The sequence below is a fragment of the Hoplias malabaricus genome, chromosome 6 (assembly GCF_029633855.1).
Source record: "Hoplias malabaricus isolate fHopMal1 chromosome 6, fHopMal1.hap1, whole genome shotgun sequence".
NCBI lineage: Eukaryota > Metazoa > Chordata > Actinopteri > Characiformes > Erythrinidae > Hoplias > Hoplias malabaricus.
The window spans coordinates 32147263-32172157 of record NC_089805.1 but is presented as its reverse complement, the minus strand read 5'-3'; the positions used below and the strand labels follow the sequence as shown (position 1 = coordinate 32172157).

General features: G+C 38.8%; 1 protein-coding gene across 3 annotated transcripts in view; it reads right to left on the bottom strand.

Moving 5' to 3' along the window:
- trioa (trio Rho guanine nucleotide exchange factor a) overlaps positions 1-24895 on the bottom strand; it is a 107310-nt gene that overhangs the window by 68304 nt on the left and 14111 nt on the right. For all 3 annotated transcript variants that reach the window (XM_066673966.1, XM_066673969.1, XM_066673967.1), the window contains exon 2: positions 15187-15240. In XM_066673966.1, the coding sequence (XP_066530063.1) occupies positions 15187-15240 (54 nt within the window). The remainder of the gene's footprint in view (positions 1-15186; positions 15241-24895) is intronic.

The following is a 24895-nucleotide window of genomic DNA, read 5'->3' as shown; positions in this document are numbered from 1 at the left end:
AACAGCCCTGTAAAGAGCAACAGGTTTCAGTTCCTGTGGAGAACAAAAAAGATGGGAAATGTTAATCTAGTGCAGGGAATTGTTTTTATGATAAATTTAAGCTTAAAAACGAGAAGCAACAGAAATCAATAAATATTGGCTTCTATCAGGAACATATACTCAGTAAATCACGGTAAATGCAGAGGAAACTATGAACACGAGAACAGAAACAAAATGATATGTTTAATTAATATACTTGTGTGTACGAATTAAACATACCTGGCTTAAATATGTTCTGTTCTCTCCGTGTGGTGTTTGTGGTCTGCACCACCTTACATTTTTTAATACCATGCATTTACTCATCTGGTGGTGTTCTGTGTGATCAGGTGTGGCGACCCCCAGTAAGAACTCGAACGCATTTGAGACATTTGAAAAGTATCATTTCCTTTCTGTGTATTTTTTTTTCCACAAAGTGTATGTTATCAGGGGCAAACTTTTTATCTATTCGCAGGAGGACTATTCACCAAACAAGGAATGGATCGGGATGTGTCTTTTGGCAACAAACATTCTAGATATTTAATGCAATATGCATTCTTGTTTACCCAGTGTTTCAAGACTTCTAATGGGTTAAAACCCCTGGGAAATAAATTATAATTTAATATTTAATTATTAAAAAAAAAAAAAAAAAAAAAAAAAAAAAAAAAAAAAAAAACAACAGAAATATGATAAATCCCTCCTCAAAAATGACCAGCAGTGCACTCCTCTCGATGTAGAATAGGCAATATTACCCTGACCAATCACAAAGCTTCCATAGCCATGCCTCCTCTGAGTCGAATGTTGATGAGCTAAAGTTTAGGAGCATTTTAGTGCTAGGTGCGTATGCAAGTGTGTAATTTTTAATTCTGTTGAAGACGCAAGAAACCTACCAGTCAGATGCCAATTGTGAGCGCAAGTTATTTGCTCCCAGAACTTCTGAATCATCTTATTAATAATATTAATGTATTATATAGTGTTTTTCAAAAACTCAAAAGACGCTCACAATCATCAAGACAGAGAAAAATTGAAAGACAAACAAAGCAAATACAGAACAAAACGAGCATGAATAAACACATCGGTCTGCATGTTTAACAGAGTAGCAGCGGACATAGCAGCCGCACTGGGCCGGTATGAACAGCAAAGTAGCATTGGCGATAACAGCCATACAGCAGAGTAGCAGCAGGGGAAAGCACCAATTTGTAGACACTCTAGAAGGTATCCCATTCATATTACGTTAACGAAATGATCACACGAAACCACACCAAAGACACACAAAAACATCAGTAGGTTCGTACATGAATGGCCGTGTAATGCCATTTCTTCCCGCCTCTACCATTTAATTGTGCACCTTGCGTAAAATGACAACCACAGTTTAGACAGAAAAACCCAGTGACTGCTCATTCTCGTGGCTGTGTGTTGCCATGGTAATGTAAACAGCACTCTTTTCTCCAGAGATAGTCATTTACCGTCATTACTTCATTGGACGATGCCCACACCATTCTCAGAGAGCCCTAAGGAGCATATTTTGGTCATTTTTGAGGAGAGATTTATGAAATTTTTATTTTGTGTTTTTATTTAAACTTTTCTGAATGTTTCACATAACACCCAAGTTTAGAATTATACAAAAAAACATATATCTAAATTTTAAATAGAGTTCCCAGGGGCATTAAGTGCTATATATATTCACATTTCAGAACTTTGTACTGGGAGTTTTCATGGTTACCATGGTATCTCTGCTTCTTTAAATGTGTAAAATGTTCTGCTCTCAATGTTTTCATGACACATTACAGGTTATTTTTTATGGTAAGAAAATTACAATAGATGTGTTTTTCATTAGCTGGAGTGGGTCATCAATATGACTTATATAGTTCCAATGAAACCTTTCCTTGTGGACGTGAGTAATTATGTGCATGTATATAATAATCTGATGATAAAAATGTAAATATTGTATAGTAATGAACATCTGATGTATTCTACCTCCATTTTTTTTTAAAGGATGTCCTTTAAAATTTGTAACAGTGTGACAAAAGTATATAATGGGTATTGGAAATAAATATCTATACCACTATGGACAAATTTATCAAGATAACATTTTTGGCCGTATCACCCAGCTCTACCTTAACATAATTTGGTGCGCAACCTTTCGAGGCAATAGCCAAAAATAATTTGTCTCTGAAGCACTGAATGAGACTTCTGTATCAGTCAACAGGTAGTTCAGCCAACTCCTCCTGAGAAAACTGCTCTAGCTGTCTTTTGACAAGATTCTTCTCCAGACACAGGGTGTTTCAGCTCTTTCCACAGATGCTTAACAGGACTGAGATCAGGGCTCACAAATGGCCATTTCAGAATAGTCCACTGTTTTGTTCTTAGCTATCCTTGGTTGCTTTTAACTGTGAGTTCTGGGTCATTGCAGGACCCATAACCCGTGACTGAGATAGAGCTTTCTGACACTTTCGTTTCATTTCATTGGCCCCTGCACTGATTTAAGGACGTCTGTGCCGGATGCAGTAACAAAACAACATGCCCAAGCCTTCTCCGTGTTTTACAGTAGGTATGGTGATCTTTTATTCGAAAGCCTCATTTTTCTTATCTGTGAACACAGAGCTGATGTGACTTGCCAAAAAATTGTGTCTTTAGTCCAAAGAACATCCTCTTAGAAGCATTGAGGCTTGTCAACATGCACTTAAACAAATTCCACTAAAGCTTTTGTTACCTCTCTGAGACTGATCTCTTTCCACATTTGATTTTCTTTATTCTATGATGTACCAAAGGCCTGCGGTTATACATGAAAATACTGCTTTTAATTTCATTACATGAAGGAGGAATAAAGCATTGTTTCAATGAACTTTAAAAGGTACCAACAGACTGTAACATACTAGTAGGTCTCATTGTTGTAAAATGACCTTGGTTTAAGGACGGCACAGTACAAAATTCTCTCATTTTCATCATCACTACTACTACTACTAGAGACAAACTCATGAGCTTCTAGTAAATTTAATCCTTAGGAGGCTTATTTTGCCCATTTTTGTATACTTCTGATTTTGCCTTTATACATCACATACAACATTTTTTTTAAACCATGGCTGAGTTTCATATTGCTTTTTCTCTTCTTTTTCACTCTTTCTCTCAGCATGTTTGCCCCTCCCACACCTGCCGTACTGTATGCAGCTTGTAGTAAAGTATAAATAAATCCCAAACTTTTTTTTCTTTAAAAAATTATACTAAAATGTATGTAGCTACTGACCCACATGGAAACATGGTATTTTATTTATTTATTTATTTTAAATCACATTGGCGGCAGAAATTGGCGCCAATGCTTGAAAAAAGTCACGAGGCTTGATCATGCAAGTGTGATCAGTGACTCCTAAGGGTTAACTGGATACAGATGGCATGATGGTACTTTCTGAAGTGCAAGTACAGAACAGGCTGGACATTACCTGGCAGCTGAAGTAAAGTGGTCCCTGTCTGTGCATACTGCCACCTGTGCTGGTCCACCAGCGCCATCACATTGTCCTGCCAGTGGCTCGACAGACTCACTATGTCCCTCACCGCACCACAATGTAGGCTCATGACTACAACTCCCTATGGTACTGACCATGCCACAACCACACACGAATAAGAAAGTCACTGGAATCTTCAGCATATGATGGAATTCCGCCACTTGCCAGGAACGATGAAGTCCAAAACAGATGCATCAAAAGGTCTTCAAATTGCCCATCAACCTGGTCATCGAGAGTGGTATGACAGCAGAGGCATCCATTCCCGTGCTGATAAGATTTACAACGTGCTTGCGATGCTAGGCTAAACCCTGCAGTCTTTACAGTAAACAGGCCGGCTGTAAGTAAGCCCCTGTAAACAGCTGTCATGTTTGGATTTAGGGGAAGGAATAGGCTTTGTCTGTGATTGCCTCTAATCCCCCTCAGTCTTAATACTCGAGAGACAGAATGTGTTAGACTGGAGAGGGGCAGAGAGGCAGCCATTCCTGTCCCAATGCCCATAATCAGCAGAGTGCTGCCAAGACAGGATAATCAATATGCAGCTCAGGACGTTAATTTAATGGACTTAAGGTACAAAGGAATTCTTTAGTCAAAAAAACAACTTTCATATTGCAAAGGTCAACAAAGAAAATGCAGTTAGTTAACAATACACAAATTGGTGTGTGGAAATTCTGACCACCATAATTTGTTTCATAGACTGGTGGTAGCATTTTGCCATTGCAGCAAGATCTTGCAAGAGATCGAGCATGTGTATGCCAAAGCCACATACCCCAGAAAAGTAAAATTCTGCTGGTGTGACAAAAGAGAACAGAGGATTAGTGAGAAGCTTCTTAGAAAGTGTGGAGATCAGCTTCGTTCTCAGAACTGGCCCTCTCCTGTAGCCTTAGAGATATGGTATTGTTACTAGAGATACATAAAAAAATTTTCCCACCAAGTACAAGTATGTGTATTTTCGTACTTGCCGTAGTTATTAATTAAAACACTTTTGTTTAATTAAAATTTTGTCCATTTCTGGAACTGTGCATCTTTTATTTAGCAAAAAATTCTTGCATTTCCCTCTGCAATAAATAAAGTATGTATGCATGTCTGTATGGGTGGGGGTGGGTCCGGAGCCTACACGGATTCACTGGGCACAAGGTGAAAACACAGCCTGGAGAGGGCACCAGTCCTTACCAGGGCGTCACACATACCAATGTTTGTTTTATGGACCATGGGAGGAAACCAGAGCACTTGGAGGAAACCCACACGGACACAGGGAGAATACACCAAATTTCTCACAGACAGTCACCTGAAGCAGAGCTCAAACCCACAATCCCAGGACCCTGGAGCTGTGTGACCGCGAAACTACCTGCTGCACCACCATGCTACAAAAAAGGTTCTGTATGTGTTTAAGGTCATAATGAGTCTCACCAAAGCAGAGGTTTGTTACCTCATTCTATTAGTTCAGGTCACTAGATGGACCTGTCCAATGCTTTAAATTGTGGAAATAAAACATGTAAAATAATTCCATTAATGTAGTGACATTCCTTTCCATCTTCACCTAAATAATCTAAATCTAAACATCTAAATAATACAAGCAGGACACAGGCACAGCATAAAACTCTAAAATGCCTTCTATTACCCCTACTCAAGGGACAAACACTAGACCATGTTAAGCAATAAAGGTAATGATGATGATAAGGAAGGGAGAAGGAAAGAGGCCAGTGTGATTTTGTGGAGGTGGGTTTGGAACAGAGGGTATGGAGGTGTGTGTTGATGATCTCTGCCAGAAAGGACAACAACCTAACCATTGTAGCCAAGAAAACACTTGTTTCTACATGAGAAGGCAACTGAGTTCAAATCCCTCTGTGTCCTTGACGTAGACCCATAAGGTAATGAGTTATATTTTGCTTTAATTTGTCTGTATACAATTTGCAAACTAAACATTCTGCAATGGGTGGCGTAGCAGGTAGTGTAGCAGTCACACAGCTCCAGGGACCTCTCCGGGTGACTGACTGTGAGGAGTTTGGTGTCTTCTCCCAGTGTCCGCATGCATTTCCTCCTGCGGTCCAAAAACACATGCATGTAGATGGATAGGTGACTAAAAAGTGTCCATAGGTCTGAGCGTGCGAGTGTGTGCGCGCGCGGGCGTTGCCCTATGAAGTACTGGCGCCCCCTCGAGGGTGTGATCCTGACTTGTGCCCAGTGATTCCTAGTAGGCTCTGGACCCACCGCAATCCTAAACTGGACAAGCGGTTACAGATAATGAATGAATTAAACCTGCAATTTTATTTGCAAGTTCTCTTTTGTTTCAAGCAAACTCACAGCCAAACCGAACTGTCACAGCAAAAATTATCTGCATTAGACTGAATAAATCATATTTCCAGTATGATGCATCACAAATTACAGTCAGCCACTGATTGTGCAAGTTCTCCTACTTAGAAAGATGAGAGACGTCTGTAATTTTTAATATAGGTACCCTTCAACTATGAGAGACAAAATGAGAAAAAAAAATCCAGTATTAGTAGCTCCACATATTAAAACTAGTATTTTAAAGATAAAATTACAGGAAACAAGATTAAATATCTTCATTTAATGAAACTTGAAGGATCAGTGATCTACAGAAATACTGGGTATGGACTAAACTCGTGTGTTAGTGAGCATATTTCATATGGAACCAAACAGCCATTCATGAAAGTTAAAACTGCAATAAAAAGAGACACATTTGGAAGGGTCTTGAACCAAAAGTGACAATCCTCTTATGCCAGGACCAGACTACACAAATTTAGCCCAATTTTGTTGCATCCGACAAAACTGATGCAAATTTAAGCATCAGGGGCGAGTAATGGTAATGTAGTGTGATGTAATCAAAGATCAGCAATGTGGTGTCTGGGGCGCCCCATGACAAAAAGTCTAGCATGTTAGAATTTTTTGGATCTAGTCTGACTTATCCTACAGCATGTTCTTTGAAGATGACCAATAGAAGGACAGAGCGCTGTCTGGTGCTCATAAATAAACACAGAATAGAAAGAGGGAGGCTGCTGCTGCAGCTGTCAGGTGAAAAAACAAAACTGAGGAAATACTCTTTACATGCTAACATTACCTCACATTCTCTTTGCAGGACAGACAATCTATTCTCTCCTCTTCAAAACACACAGGAACACGTCCACAATAGGGATGGGCGATATAATATCGTTCACAATATTACTGGTATGTATTTAAATTCGATAAGACTTTTATCAGGCGGCACGGTGGCGCAGCAGGTAGTGTCGCAGTCACACAGCTCCAGGGACCTGGAGATTGTGGGTTCGATTCCCGCTCCGGGTGACTGTCTGTGAGGAGTTGGTGTGTTCTCCCCGTGTCCGTGTGGGTTTCCTCCGGGTGCTCCGGTTTCCTCCCACAGTCCAAAAACACACGTTGCAGGTGGATTGGTGACGCCAAAGTGTCCATAGGTGTGAGTGAATGTGTGTGTGTCTGTGTTGCCCTGTGAAGGACTGGCGCTCCCTCCAGGGTGTATTCCCGCCTTGCGCCCAATGATTCCAGTTAGGTTCTGGACCCCCCGCGACCCTGAACTGGATAAGCGGTTACAGATAATGAATGAATGAATGAATGAAGACTTTTATCATATTGCAATACTGCAATGTAAGCTCGAGCATCAAACGCAGGCGCGTGAACGTGACTTGAGTCCAAGCTACAGCTGGGGCATATATCGCAAATATTCATACCTTCCATAGTTTGTTTTAAACACAATTTTGAAAATGACCATATTTGTTATATCGAGTTTGCCGAGGATACGCAGGTTTCCGTCTGAGTACATTTAAAACAGCACACAAATGTCCCATTCAGCTCAATTAGTCAAACATTAACTTGGTTCATCATTACAAATCTATATCATCACTGTCAGTTAAAAAAAAAACCCACATACAACTCTGCAGAATCCCAACCAGAATCCCAAGTGGTCAGCAGCTCACCATGTTCTACATAGTTGGCATAACTAAAGACTTCCTTTGCACATTCATGCTACATGAACGAGTGGCATGCAAGGCAAGACACAGCAACTTGTGAATACAGCTGTTATACATTTGTCCACATGTGTTTCAAAACAGTACCAACCCACCCAAGCAATGAACTTCCCAAGACAACTGAAATTGCTTTCAACTTTGGACATTCACACATTGAACAAGTATCGGTCATTTTTCCCGTATTTTTCATATTTGATTTCTCATTTCAATCTTAAATGTTTCATTAGATGAAGCTGGTGTTATATTACCTATTGATTTTTCCCTTTTTCTCTTGATTATTTCCACTTATTGTACGCCATGTGTGGTCATGAAAGACGTTAAGGCTTTTAAGGTCCAGTAAAATAACGTTATTGATGTGCACTACCTTGCCTCCATGGCTGCAGTACACTGTGTTTGTATCTGCTACTGTGTCATACCTGGCAAACCAAAGTGTGGAAACATTCCAGGGACTGGACAATGGGTGGGGTCACAGACCTAAACACAGTTCTGCTCTGGAACAGACACTTCTCTAAGAAAAACAGAGGCTGTAGCCCTGCTGTCAGAAACGCCTATGATTCAACTTAGCATGTTTTTGTAATCTTTCATGACAGATACTAGTAATTGTATGATTTACTACACTAAATATATTATATATTTCGCCTTTAAGTCCGTGTGAATAACAATAATCTTTATTGATATAGTGCCTTTTACGCATTATTGAAGCTCAAAGTGCCTTATATATAAAGAAGAAAAGAAACATACAAGCACTGGGTAAAGAGTGTACTGATAATTAAAATAATGCGTTTTTTTTTTAAATAAGACAAACACAAATTCAAACAGCCATAAATAATGAAAAAAAATAATAAAAATAAAACAAAATACAATAATAAAAATGCATGATACAAATAAAAATAGAATACAATAATACTAGGAATAATGCAATAATTAGTAACATAAAATGTGATAAAAAAAAAAACAACAACCAAGAAACAGTATGTCTTCAGGTCTTTTTATAATGTTCTACTGATGTTGCCGGTCTAATCTCAGTTGGTACATTTTTTTGGTGCATAAAAACAAAATGCTGCCTCCCCTCATTTACTTTTGGTACTTTAAGCAAACTTGCAGTGCTGGATCTAAAAGAACGATTTGGAACATACAGAGACAGACAGTCCATAATGTATGATGGTGGTAATCCATTTGGTGCTTTAAAAACCAGTAGAAGTCTTTTAAAAATCTATATTAAAAGAGACTGGAAGCCAGTGCAACAACGCTAGAACTGGTGTGATATGTGCTCTCATGTGTTGCTGTTAAAACCCTGGCTGCAGAATTCTGGACAAGCCGCAATTTTTCAAGCAAGGTGAGCGCTACATGGACTGGATTTGTTTTCCCCACATAAACCACAGATGCTTGATCAGATTGAGATGTGGGGAATTTGGTGCATGCGGAGACAGGCTAGCATTCACTCTCCTCCCATATTGAAGAGCCTTGGGTCCCCAAGACCCTGTAGCTCTGCAGTGACTTCACTAGAGAACTCCTAGTAGGTACTAACCAACCCCCAAAAATTTGCGATTTTGAAGATGCTCAGATCAAACATTATGACCTCACAATATGACCAGGTGAAAGTGTCATGGGTTTTTACACTTGCTTGTATCTCACAAACACACTCACTCATTGTTAGGATTTGCACCATAAGGGGCGCCATTTCTCAAATATTCACATAGGGACTGCTCCACATGGAGGTGCTCTTGTGCTTCAATCAAAGAGTGTTCATGTTCATTTTATTTCCTTTTGAAATTCCCCTTCCATACACAAGCTCATTTGAGATTAAATATAAAGATTACATTACATCCAGTTTTCTCACAAATATCACTTGAAATGAACAATTTGTATGAAATGTCCATTTTGACTGGAAATTAAAATTAATGTACGGTGCCTGACTTTTGCATAGCACTATGCATTTTCTTTCCTCTATAAATATTTTTATGATCTTTCCTGCCAGCCCCCTGAGTTCAGGCCCCCTAATAACAGGGTAGGGTAAAGCAAGAGCACACACACCACTCATACAAAGGAAACAGAGAGGGAGAAAAGAGGACAGAGAATATGAATGCTTTAGTACTTTACTGGTTATGGCACTACAACTTTCAACAAAGGCCTCATAAACTCAGTGTTTACTTTCCCAAAAATATATTTTTAAAAATTCCCACACGCACACACCATTCCAGAATTAAAAGCAATGAAGTATGCTATTACTTTTATGTAACCATAAGAAAAGTTGGATCAATGGCAAAGGAGGTTTTGTCATTTCAACTCATTTCTATTCAAATGCATAAAACATTTTTTAACTCATGCAGACTCAGTAAAGAAGACATTTGTTATATATTTTTATAGAGCACAACACTGCAGTAAAGTAGCTGTTTTTCAAGGGTTAAAGGACTGCTCACACATTATTCAATCTAACTGGATATTTGACTCTGTTAAATAAAAGAAACATTTTTAAAAGTCTTAACAACAGACGTAACAAAGACGTAAATAATCAGGAACAATGCATAAACAATTGATATTATATTTAGTAGCACTATTTATCTCCTCATTTCAACAGAACTACTTCAGTGTTTTGGGGTAATTACCATCATTTAACAAAATGTGTTACAAGTACAATTACTTAATTACTTTGTGGCAACCAGGAAAATGACTTATTTTTTGATTTATTGGCTGATACAATTTGCTCCAGAAATATCACCATATTTTTATTCCTCTAGTACACACAAAATGCTGCAGTTAATCTGGAAAATTAAGACTTATGATAGAAAAACAAAATGCAAATGTTTTTTGAACAAACATGTATTGTAATTAAAGGATACAGCTATACAGCTTGGAGGAAATATATGTATCAGAGACGGCAGTATTGATATTTGTACATTTTCTTTAAAAGATGGGTGATCTTTATGAAATGAAACGTATCACTCACTGGGCAGCCTTCTCTAATTTAGTCTGTCGACTTACATGACATTTAAAATAATACGTTTCAATTTCAACTATCTATCCTCTCTTTTCCTACCATTGTGTCATTTTATATTCTCCTATTACACAGTCAATCATTCCCCTGTATTCTTTCCACTCCCTTGCTGTCCTATTATAATTACATCCATGTGGGCTTCAATAATAAAGCCCTGGAAACCATTTACTCTCACAGATCTCTCCTTCTTATTGCTTGATGTTCATTCAAAGAGACAGGGGCCCACACAGGGAAGAGGAGAGGCTGCAGTGACTTTAAAACTCTCGAGAACGTCCACTGAGAAAGATCTCCTCCTCCTCCCCCCGCCCAAAAAATAAATAAATAAATAAATTCAAACCAAACAAACCTTCTCAGTGCCAGGCTGACGTGAGCAGAGTGTCTTCCGTTACTGAAATTCCTCAGCGTCGGTTAGGCTGAGCTCACGGAAACCGTTGACAGTGACAGTTAATATCTTAAAAGGGGAAGTTGAACAGTGCAGGCACTTCATCGTGTTTTTGAAACATTACCATAAACCAGGGCTGTAAATGTAGTGACCAGTAGGATTAAATAAGTGAATGCCCTCTGTGCACTTTCTATGGTTTAACATACAGGGCCTACATCCTAACAGGTACCAAAAAATTGCAGCACTTTATAGTGTTATGCAGATATTTTTTTCACTCACAGCTTTATACATTAGGGAATGCAAATTCAATCAAACTGTGGAAAAAAGTAAGTAGATACATAGATAGGGAGTATATAGATTGGAAGCATAACATTTTTTTAAAATACTCATACTTGACCACAGAAGAAATCATTTTAAAAATGTTTTTATAATATAATATATATTTGAGATTTTAAAATATGAATGAATAAACGGATTTCCTCTTGTTGTTAAGAAAATGAAATGTTTCTGAAAATACATCAAAACTACTTCCATTTGTGTTGAGTTCCACTGGTTTTCTGTAATTTTGAGTATCCCTCAGCATGTAGTCCATCCTTCTCTGACATTATCAGTGTGTATCCGGAGATGCAGGTGTCTGTATTGTTTCCATTCAGACTCCAGTGGACTACACAGTATTTCTCCATTGCAGTACTTGTATCGTGTTTGGACAGTTATCACCTGTGCATTTACGATATCAGTGAGCCCTGTGTGTGCGCATGTGTGCTTCACTATTTTGGTTCTGTGGGGGGCAAAGAGTCTTTAGTTGGGTGGGTTATATCTATTTATAGAGAACACAACTGCAGAACCACCAACTTCACTGGTGGTGTGTGCTTTGGGGGGCGGGGGCATATGGTGAGGCAGCAGCACTGGTATTGTGGAAAAAGCCTTTCTGTTAAAACCAATCAATACTAGGAGCTTTGAGAGGGGCAGCCATTTCGAATGGAATAAAGGGAAGCAGCAGCTACACTCCTGCATCGAGTCACTGACACTTCCGTCAGGAACTTGGGTGTTAACTAACAGTCAGAGAGTGGTGAGAAAGTGAGGAACTTGGTCAGTGAAGGAGTTTCATTTGGCAACTATATGGGGGGATAGAAGTTTATCTAACTAAGCAATAATCTGGGTTCTGTTCCTCTATTAGAGCTCACATTATGATCTCAACTAAGCCCATGTAAACACGTACCCAAAGTCACAAAGTCATTATTATAATACCTACAAATCATGCTTCACATTAGTGCGTTAAATCCTTTTTTGCGTAGTTATTAGAAATGAAAAAATTAGAAGAAAAAAAAAAAAAAAAAAAAAGTACAGACATGAAAGGTATTTTATGAATTTTACAATACCATTAACATCTCATTTAAAGCAAAGTCTATGATTGCCATCAAAAAACACGTATAAAGTTCAGATGTTTTCTCACCATTTGTCAGCTGAAAACAGGTCGAATGTTTTTACAAATCCCCAGTGCCCAAAATAAAAGTGGTTTCGTCCGACATGTAATTACTTACAATTACTTATTTATTAATTGTAACAGGTCAAACACGTGAAGTTTAAATGTGGCCGTGTGCAGCAATGTGGAGTTTTACAAATACACTAATGACACAAAATGTCTCCCCACCACTTTCCTTTACAATATTTCATGCAAAGACACACACACACACCCCTGTGAAATAAGACAAATTCAGCAGTCCTCCTCTCTCTGTGAGATATAATACGTGTGTAAATGTTGCCGAGTTCTAAGTCGTCCTTGCTGAGTTGGTGAACTAACCGATGCATAGAGTGTCACGACAAACACAGCCCGAGAAACACAAACGGAGTGTGTTCCTGTCTTATTTATTATTATTCAGCCATAGTTCAAGTTTAAGAGCCTACTGTTTGTCGGTCCCAGCTAGGAACAAATTTTTCTGGTTCACGGACTAGTGTATGTCTGTGGAAACGTGCCGAACATTTCCAAATTTAGCTCAAGAGCTGAAATTTGAAATATGCCTGAACTAACAATTCCTAGTCACGCATGTGTGTTTCAAAGTGAGTCAGTCAGACTGTCAGTTAGCAAAAATACCTCTTCTAGGCCTGCCCAGTAGGTGGGGTCTGGCAAAAACTTAATACAAGGCCTATTTTAGCCATGTACAAACAAACATTTTTCTCATCAAACATACCATTACATCTTTAAAAGATTAAAACGTATTAAGAAATCAGAGTAAAAATGTGCAAAGATCACAGACTGTGCCAGCAGAGGTTGCACTAGCATCTCAGAACCAAACATAAACAATCATTCAGCTATGCCCTTCCCTTCAGCCTCACACTCTTTCCACCTCAACCCCACCTCCTGTCTTAACTGCTAGTTGCTGAGAGCAAAAGCTTAAAAAAGGTCATACTGACTCATTAAATCTGAGCTTAAGACATTAACAACAAATTCAAGCTATCCATAACAGCTAACTTTTCAAGCCAGTCACTCTGGCATGAAAATACACATGGGACATATATATATATATATTTATTTATTTATTTATTTATCTTATTTCTTTGCTGCTTTCCCTCCACCAAAAGTGCTTCCAGAGTTCCACAAATACCAACTAAAAGGATACAAACTAACATGGGCTACAGGAGTCCAGGGGGAACAGGAGTAGTTAATATGCTCAGGGGACTAACTTTTTAGACGCAGAGCACAGCATTTCTCTGCTGGTGTCAAACCAGTGCAGTGACGGCACAAGTTAGCACATTTCACTGGCACAACTGAGCTCTCCTCACCAGAGCGTAGGCGATAAAAACAGAGTTTCTCTCTCAGTCAAGAGGGTAGAAAAACCAGGCTCCTACAGGTTCGGAGCACAGGGGAGGGGGGGGGAAACTCTTGAACGCTCTGAGGCGAGCCAAGTGGCAGTAAACTCAGGCTCTCCCTCTTTCCAGTAGTTAGTGTCTCATTTGAATTTTCCATTCCACCCTAAATAGTGCTGATGAGCAATGGTTTTAACACTGATGAAAGGTAAACAACAGTATTTACCTAAATAAATGGCCCTGAATGGAAAAGAAACAACACAGGGTAACTGCAGAAATTTAAATTTACAGAAGCTTTTAAGATGGAATGGGAAACCTGAATAAGAAGAATGGGAATTGTTGTGTTATCCTGGTCATTTGGTAGAGGAATCCACCATCATGCACAGAGAAAGCTATGTGGTCAATGCCGGTGTTGTTAGGGAGGGCAAAACAAATGTGGGTATGTCCCAAGTTTCCACAGGGCAGGACTACCTGTCGACCCGAGGGTAAAAACAAGGCATTGACAACAGCAAAGTACAGCTTAGTGCAGCTACTTTGTTTTCTCAGGACGCCTTAAATCAACTACAATATTACACTGAAATGAGTCATTGGATGCTATATAAATGGGTAAAAAATCCCAGATAGTGCTCATTTAAGGGGAAAAGTAGAAATCATGGCAGGAAGACACGCTCATATGATAGGCAGAAAGGCAATGCAAACCACCCGTATTATAGGCAGGGATATGCAGGAAGCGTTGGTGCAACTGTTTTACTGTTCTGTGTTCCCTGCGGTCTCATCTCAAAAGTTAACTGAAGTATGCAAAACAACACTGAGAAAACCCAGAGGCATTTAGGAAACGTGTTGTGGGGTAAAACTAGCACAGCCGATGACGTTACTGGTTTGTATGAGGTAGAATTTTCTTAATCATTGAGCTAGCCAAGCATTGCTACTCTTATACATTACTACGCAGAATATTGTTAAGGACAGATGGTAAAAAGTGTGGTACAGGGTAAGACTGCACATAGCTGAATAGACTCAGTGATAGCATGGGTGAGGCAGTGGCTTATTTTAACCCCACAAGTGTGAATGATCAGTGTTAACAATCTCTCTGGGGAATGTGCATGTCTCTTCAGAGAGACACCTCTGACGAATGTACAACCAAAGGCAACCCCACAATGCTTTCACCATACTATGAATCAGTAAAGCAAGCTACAGGTCAAAGAAAAATAGAAAGGTGATGACTATAGATTTACATTTTTTACCACTCATTTTTAATGCTCAAAATAAAAAATACATGGGATATATGAGCATTATCAAAGGGAAGACCATCAACAAACCACAAATCCCACAAAAGGGATACCTTTTGGGGGGGGGGGGGGTGTATTACATATTTACTCAAGACCTTTAGCGATAATGCTAACAGAGAAAAGGGTAATTTTTATTCAAGGCCATTATAAATATCAAAACACAAATTCCCAAAATATAAAATTAACATTTTTGACTGCTCTTTACCTGATATCTGACTGGACACTTCACTTTTGGGTTCACATTTTGGAAGGGAGCCATCTAAAGAGAATAAAAGAGAAAAAAAAAACAACTTTATTAAAAATTCCAAATCAAATGTATACTGAAATTATTAAACATGAATCATTGTACATAACTAGTTATTGCCAGTAACTGAGTTTTTATATATATATATATATATATATATATATATATATATATATATGCCACGCATTTCTTTTTGTCTTTGAAAGGGATGTGTACGTGTTTATTTCATATATATAAAACACAGAGTACAGCAGAAGTCTAAATCTCCTGTCTCCAGGAGACACAAATATATTCTTAGCAGCTCTTAGCAGACATCCACTGACCCTAAAACTTGCTGGTGGTGACACAGAAGTTGAGCTGTGTCTGGGCACTGGTCACTGCACTAAATCCCTCAGAGGTAATGACCTCCTAATCACATATTAACTTCACCGCCAAACAGCATAGGAACAGCATGGAAAAAGGAAAAAGGGGGAAAAAGATTCTTGCAGACACTGTGTGTACTGCTGATTACAAGCAAAATGCAGAACATGTGAGGGCAGCATGAAAGGGTGTAAGGGTGTGTGTGTGTGTGTGTTCGCCTGTGTACTTTGACTGAACTGTAGAGGAGAGTTGGGCTTTTTTTCTTGCCAGGCTACACACACAGATGCTTTCCCTAGCAGGCATCAAAGTGCATGGCGAGAAAGCTCACTCTGATCCCAGGTCAAGAAAGCTGCAGCATCCCTTTTTCTCCTTAAAAGACTAGTAAAAGTCTGAAGTACACACTCGAGACACAAAGGCAAGAACCAGGGTTTTACAAGGCAAATGGACACAAGCCCTCTCGTAATAAGTGGAACAATAATTGCAAATTTGACAAGAATTTTAAAAAAAGTACACACACACACTTTTCCTCCAGTTAATAAAAAAAGTCTATAAAAATAAAAATAATACTTATTTCATTGTATTATGAAAAAACAGACAAGACAAAACAATGCCTCAAAGCACTGCATGTAAAACCATGAGCCTGAAACTTTGCTATCTCATTTTAGGGTTTTTACAGATGTAGTTATGACTCCAGAATGCAGGATGAGGAGGAAGAGGCTGGACCAAGAGGATGTGTTGTCTAACTAGAAGCACCAAGCACCAGTCCTTTGACTTTTTTTTTTTTTTTACCAGAATTGCTTTTATAACTTAGTATCTCTAAATTCTTAAAATCTTTTACACAAAAACTAGTTTAAATCAATTTTGCTCCATTCTGTGCGAAAATGTCGTTAGCCTGTTGGCATGAATTTCTCCTGGATTCCAAAGTTGTAATTCCCTCGTTCTGTAGTTCACATGGTCTAATATTCCAATATTAAGATTTTAAACACACACCACAAAACACAACCTCATTAACAGCATGATGCAACTGAGTGGGTTATGGCTGGCTGTGAAGGAAATCCGTTGTAGCGACTGAGAAATTTAATCCGTTAACTTCAACACCACCCATTAAAAATTTGTTTTCTGTTCAATTCTCTATGAGCAGTTACCTTATGTTTCCTATGCAGTTATTTTTCTGTACTTTTTGGTGTATAGTGGCAAGACATGGACAGATAGACCTTTATTTCATTTATTTAGTTAAAGTCTACTCATGTATTGTTTTATAATGACTGTGGACTGCCCCAAATCATAGGTCTAGGGCGTAATTGCCAGGGGCCTTAAGGCCCGAGGCACCAGCCCCAATGACCTGGTCAGTTATGAGAGAAACACAGAAGAGAGAGATAAACAGGTGACAACCTTGTAGCAGTAAAATCCAATGCTGTCATTATTCTGATGGCAAACCAACATTCAGATAACAACAATTTCCTTGGCCAAACTTTGAACCAATCAAAAACATAAGACAATGAAATAAAATAATCAGAGTGTTTGCATGGTGGCGCAATAAGTAGTGTCGCAGTCACACAGCTCCAGTGTCTTGAGGTTGTGGGCTCAAACCCTGCTTCCATGTCCGTGTGGGTTTCTTCCAGGTGCTCATGTTTCCTCTCATTTGTGCTGGGCGATATGAGCACAAATCAATATCATTATTAATTGTACATTTTACCACGATCACAATTATTTAATGATTTTTTTGTTTGTGTATTTTTAACCCTCACAGTTCAGTGATGAGGCTGTAAATATGCTCCAGTATTAAAGCTGGGATATTTTTTCTAATGTTGCGGGGAACATGTTCCTCTCTTGTTTTTTGAGCACTGTTTATATTTGGTTTGTGCTTTGGTTGCTGAAATTGTGTTTACATTTGACTTCTTTTTGTTCAGTGTCGTCTTAATTATAGTTAAAACACAGCACGTGCAAACCACAGATGCTGCGTTTTTCTTTGGTACTAGCTGCTAGAATTGCTTGGTCGGCTTTGGCATATAGGTTGCTTCCATGTGTCAGATAGGGGAAGAATCACGGGACAACAGCTTGGTAGCGTAGTTTTAAAAAGGGACAGTACATGAACACACAGTGGGAACATAACAGAATAAAAATCATTTATATAATCGATATAGACCAGATTGTCGATTAGAAGTTCTGAATGTCAATTTCGATAAATTTTCGATTAATTGCCCAGCTCTACTTTCCATGGGTTGGTGGGTGGGTTGGCTACTCTAAAAAGCGTCCATATGTGTGTCTGTGTGTATGAGCGTGTGTTGCCCAGCGAAGTACCGGCACCTCCTCCAGGGTGTGTTCCTGCCTTGCGCCCAGTGTTTCTGGGTATGCACCAGACCCATTACTTAAAGCGGTTAAAAACAATGAATCAATGAATAAAAGTGTCATTACAAGACTCATGTTGATGTAAGTGGGAATGCTCACAAGCATCTGGGAAGTACATTTACATCCCCTCCATTTCAGTTGTTTGTATCAGGTTTTAAAAGACAAACATCCACAATAAGAAATATAAATAAAAACATCATCAAACCTTTCCACATTTACACAGTGGTAAAAAAATTGTCAATTGTGATCATTTGTTTGTATTATGGTTATGATTGTACAAATAATGCTCAAATTAAATTTCAAGAAAGCTTCCATGAGCTGAAGACTGGCTGGGAAAGCTTCCATATTCTAAAAAACTTCATGAATTTGTTACCATTCATATACCATCACCCTGCCATCATATACCACCCCAGCTAGAAAGAGAGCTTGAAATATTGGTTAGAACATAAAAGAGGCTGCACGTGTGAGGTTCAGGCGTCATTTCACATTTGGGTTTTCACAACCCATCACCCATTTCGAAAAGATATTTATATGCACTCCTCCTGCTCATGTTACTTTCCTTACTTCATACTTCCTCTTTCACTACAAAGGGATTTAACATTACAAAGTATTTTTTTTTAATGCAACAAAGAATAATAAACCTAGCGTTGTTGTGAAAAGCAATAGTTTCTGATTAGTTTTTAATGGCACTCTATAGACACCACACTGAGAAACATACAATACAAAGAATTCAATGCCCCAATAGTATAAACTGATTCAAGAGAACACTATTTAGTGTGGCAAAAAAAAAAAAATAATAAATGTATATGTATTACATGCAGCCAAAATTATATGTTCTCACCTACAGGGGTTGGACAATGAAACTGAAACACCTGGTTTTAGACCACAATAATTTATTAGTATGGTGTAGGGCCTCCTTTTGGGGCCAGTACAGTGTTAATTTGTCTTAGGAATGACATATACAAGTCCTGCACAGTGGTCAGAGGGATTTTAAGCCATTCTTCTTGCAGGATAGTGGCCAGGTCACTACGTGATGCTGGTGGAGGAAAACATTTCCTGACTCGCTCCTCCAAAACACCCCAAAGCGGCTCAATAATATTAAGATCTGGTGACTGTGCAGGCCATGGGAGATGTTCAACTTCACTTTCATGTTCATCAAACCAATCTTTCACCAGTCTTGCTGTGTGTATTGGTGCATTGTCGTCCTGATACACGGCACCACCTTCAGGATACAATGTTTGAACCATTGGATGCACATGGTCCTCCAGAATGGTTCGGTAGCCCTTGGCAGTGAGGCGCCCATCTAGCACAAGTATTGGGCCAAGGGAATGCCATGATATGGCAGCCCAAACCATCACTGATCCACCCCCATGCTTCACTCTGAGCATGCAACAGTCTGGGTGGTATGCTTCTTTGGGGCTTCTCCACACCGTAACTCTCCCGGATGCAGGGAAAACAGTAAAGGTGGACTCAGAGAACAATACATGTTTCACATTGTCCACAGCCCAAGATTTGCGCTCCTTGCACCATTGAAACTGACGTTTGGCATTGGCACGAGTGACCAAAGGTTTGGCTATAGCAGCCCGGCCGTGTACATTGACCCTGTGGAGCTCCTGACGGACAGTTCTGGTAGAAACAGGAGAGTTGAGGTGCACATTTAATTCTGCCGTGATTTGTGCAGCCGTGGTTTTATGTTTTTTGGATACAATCCGCACCCGAACATCCCTTTCAGACAGCTTCCTCTTGCGTCCACAGTTAATCCTGTTGGATGTGTTTCGTCCTTCTTGGTGGTATGCTGACATTACCCTGGATACCGTGGCTCTTGATACATCACAAAGACTTGCTCTCTTGGTCACAGATGCGCCAGCAAGACATGCACCAACAATTTGTCTTCTTTTGAACTCTGGTATGTCACCCATAATGTTGTGTGCATTGCAATATTTTGCGCAAAACTCTTCTTACCCTGCTAATTAACCCTTCACACTCTGCTCTTAGTGGTGCAATGTGCAATTAATGAAGATTGGTCACCAGGCTGGTCCAATTTAGCCATGAAACCTCCGACACTAAAATGACAGGTGTTTCAGTTTCATTGTGTATGTATGTGTATGTGTGTGTATATATATATATATATATATATATATATATATATATATAGAATACTGAGTGTAGAAACAAAAAAGAAATTATAATATTTGAGTCCATTTTTTCAGCTCCACTGCTCATACAGGTACACCTTATATTTCTACAATTATATTATATAGCTAACCGCGATGATTTGCGCTGACCAGGATCATATTATATTTTATTTCATAAATCTCAACAAACAGAATATCAATTACATGCATTTCTAACAAGGTAGCACAACTCATCAGAACAGTCGGATTTGCTATTTTGCTAAACGGCGGCAGTAAAAGGTGACAATAAAACAAACCTATGTCCACACAGCAGGTAAAAGTATACCAAATCAGATTTTTTATTCTGCCTGTGAATAAAACACAGGATGAAAGGGACAAAAAAGCATTCAGAGAAAAAGATGGACTAAAGTCTATAGTCAATAAACTACTGAGTGTTCTAAAATGGTAATCTGATAAAACTGAGCTGATAAAATGGATTATTGTAAATGGAAACAAGGAGGTCATTGTAATATTAATTCAAGCCTTAATATGTTTTGAACTAGATCAGCCAAAACTTTGTCGGGCTCAGGTTGAGTTTTGACTCAAAGAGAACATTCTGGACACTGTCTAGAGCAATCCATGACAAACCATCACATAAAAACATGCTTCCTAAAATGCTATACATATTGCTTGTGTGTTTTCTAGAAAACCACCACATCTGGGCTGAAGGAGTGATACAGAAATGTTCACAAGATCCCTGAGGCCCTGGCATGCTGGAGGGGGAGGGTAGGAGGAAGCAAAATGCTAACAGATAAGGGTCTCTCTCTCTCTCTCTCTCTCATATCACATAGAAGATCTGAGGCCTAAAGAAATCCCTCCCACCTCTCCATTGAAATGCTCATTACCAGAGAAACCCTCCTCCTCCTCCTTTTATCACACACCCCTCATCTGCAGCCCAGTGATGTCACAGCTCAGTGACACACCACAGTCCTGACAAAGAGAGGGGACAGGATAGGCGAACCTGAGCCCACCACAAATATAGAGAGACAGAGAGAGAGAGAGAGAGAGAGAGAGAGAGAGAGAAAGAATTTTAAGAATTCCAGGGAAGAAGGGCAGCTTCTTCAAATTCCATGAACGGAATGCTCCCCAGAGTCTGTCTCTCTCTATGTTTCATAGCGACTGGAGGGGCCAAACAGAGAACAAGACAGAAAAATCAGGAGACTAAACAAATACCACGGACATACAGCCATATTTCATTTCCAGACACTGTTCGTGTTCATTCATTTTCGAATTACATGAGAAACACTTGAGCCAGTGGTTTGACAAAAAAATAGTATACATGACCTAGATGTAATGCCACATAATATACATAACTATACGTTTAGAAAACTCACACAGACAACCAATCCAAGGAAATCCAGGAATGTTCATAAGAGAATAAGAAGTCTGTTAAAGTTTAAGCCTGCTATTCTAGCTCAAATAAGGAAGCTCATACTTAAAAGATATAGTGGAATATTCCTGCTTCAAATCCACTACAGAAAAAGTTTTCATTCCTCACATTGCAAATCTGCTGCAAATATCATTTGGCATGTAAATTCACAAACTTGTCAATGGCTGCACTTTATCTAAACCTTTCTTCATTCTAGAATACTATCAAAAGTCAACAGTGAGACCAGGTTCTCGATTCAATAATCAGACTGTTCAATAGTAGTTCAAGAGGAAAAAAAAAATATTTCTTAGAATGTGATTACACAAATTCACAAAGAGACACATGGCCTATTTACTGCAGACGCACTGCAGAAAATACTGATCAACTGAATATACGAGATCTGCAGTCTTGGAAGTGATTCTGCTACACTGGCAAATTAAATGAAAAACATCTACAAAGTAAGTTCAGCCTTTTACGACAGGTGAGTTTCAACGCACTGTTGGCCTTATAGTAAAGTTAAATTCACTCAAGAATTAATAACATTTATATGAAAATATCCACCAATAGTATTTTTTTAAATAATTACAGAATCTAACCATTTTTAGATTAAATAAAAATAAAGACAAACAATCCTGTAGATTCAAACAGCAGTTTTTTAGGGCCCTGCATAAGTGTGCTTGAGGAGCTTCGGGTTTCAGCATACACATTATCATTTTCCTTTGAGCTGTAACCAAGCAGGATATGAGTGGTCACAACCACAAACACATTCACACTGGACAGGAGCACATGTGGGGTACGTGCAAAGGAAAGAAAGCTGTGTGTATACAAGTATACACCAAATGTCAGCCGTTTCAGTCATCCCCAAAAGCCCCTTAGATCTGAGCCAAAGGAGAAAAAAAAAAAAGAACAATGCCACAACACCCAGTGATTCAACCTCATGTGTTCCTGTCAGGCCCCATGTGTTTCCCCATCATAAACAAAATCCCTCCCATTCTGTCAATGTAATCCTTTAAAACAAGCCCATTTATTCAGATAGACCCCTGTAATAAACACCTTGTGCTGGCTACTGTGGTGGGGTAGTCATCAATACAGCTCACAGATGAATCATTAGAGAGGAAAAAGGGCCCTCTCATTGCTACGTGCCTTGTACATGCCTCATAGAAGGGCACAGAGGAGTCACTACAGCCGCTCCGTTTCCTACATTTATGACTCCCAGTCTCACAAAATTTTATCTGGAGTGAGTTCTAAACAAAAATAGGACCACAAGTAAATATTTTGGTCCTTTTAAAGCTCAGGAACCCAAGCTCCCGCAAAGCTGGGATTAGAAGGAACTACGTTCCTACAAGAACTGTCAGTGAATTCATAGACTTTTTATTTTGGTCACAAGCTTATTTCTAGTGACTAGGGTAAAAGTTCAACTACACTTACAACAGACACAGCTGAAAAAGACACAGATGACCTTTGGAGAAACTGTATTTAATGTGGTTAGTTTAAAAAACTAAAGGTTAAGAAATTTGTGTTATGGCATGTTTGAATGGAATGAGGCGACTTAAGTTTACTTTCTTTTATGCACTATTACCACAGAACTGATTGCCAACAGAATTGTAGAAGTATTTTATAATATGAATTACTATTTTTGCATTTTAATGAGCTAGTATATAAAAGTCTGGTACCCAGGCAATTAAGAGGAAATTAATATTCACTGTTCAATTGTCTTAAGCCAAGCAAATAAAAATCAGTTTAGTTTATGGATAGATTAGCATTTATGCTGCAAAATTTTCTTGACAGCTAAATAATATATACAAAACAATACCTTTTTTTAATGATTAGATGAATTTATTGTTAAGTCTCCTTGTAATATCTGAGATAACGTCCAGTGAAGTTGTGGGTTTTACGTCTGTGTTTTTGCAACCTAAAGCATCAAACCAGGAGTGACTGCTCATTGCTTTGGTTCTTCAATAGCACAAAGAAAAACAAGTAACACACACACATGGCTCCCAACTGGCTTTGGGTATACTGAAAAAATGTATACATTAAAACATCTGTATAGTGGAAATTTGGTAAACGCTTCAGGTGTGCCACCACTTAATGGACCTCCATGAATATTTCACATTATTTTAGTTACTGACAGATAAGTATTAATTAAAATGAAAATAGCATGCTTAATTTGCTTTAAAACTGACAATTTTATTAAGTTGACGGAAAAATCAGAGCTCGCTACTGAAATTCTTGAACGCAACTGTGATGTCACTGGTGGACAACAGCTGAAAAACGCCACAGTAAAACACCATTATGACTGACTTATGACAGTATCTAGCTAGCTAAACAACCAACATTATTCATGACAATAGCCTAGCAACAAGCTAAGCTCAAATTTAGAGGTACCGTTATTCTTGTAAATGTGATCGGAGTCGAACTAGAATTCATCCGACACTATAAACCTCCGTAATTCAACTACGTAGCCGAGTATAATCTGAGCCACCAAGTTTAGCAAGTCAAGCTAACGTTAACTAACACCAACTAAAACAGGCGAAGTAAGTGTCCTTACCCTGTTTACCTCCATGTATACAGAGGCTCTTGAACACCTTTCGTTGGTTTCCTTACATGCCCATATTGTTGGGAAATAAAAATTTATTCCTTATTCCTTTTTTATTTTATTCCTTACTTATTCCTTGAATTAGTAAGAAATAACATGTTTTCTGACTATCAATAAACACAAGTTACGAACTCAAATTCCATTGTATTTATTTGTTTGACATTTTCATATAGATGGTGCCATTACTGATCGATTTAGAGCTCAAGAAAGATTAAACGGGTGTGGAAACATCAGTAATGCCATTAAGAGACAACGGTTCATTCAGTGTTTGTTCCTTAGACAGCCTGTTCGTTTGGAAGCAGAGAGAAACCAACTTCCTCTTGGGATCAGTTTATTTGTGTACCAAAGATGGCAACATTTACTCTTTCCCTAACTGCAATAACGTAGTAGTCACACCAGGGTTTGTTTTAAACAATGCCAAGTGTGAACAGGAACTTAGAAACCAAAGAAACAAAGACTACTCAGGAAAACAGGGAGTTAAATCCACAATGGCACAACGTGTCATGCACATGAAGCACCACCCTTAAAAAGTAGTGACGTTTATGAGGTGTGTTTCATTTAAATATCCTTTTGTCTTCAAAAATGCTAATAAACCCAGCATTTGCATTTTCCTTAGTGGTCTTGGCTTCACTGCCAGCCTCTGTCTTTTCTTGCCTCTACCCTGTGTCCTTGATGCTCTCTATTCTTTTCCATTCATTGTGTGAACATAAACACAGCTCAGCTCTCCATGAGTGTAATGTTCGTCAGAGAACTATTTTAGGATGTCTCTCTAGACCACAACTTAAACGCCTAGTAAACTCAGGTGAATGGCTTCATAGCCTC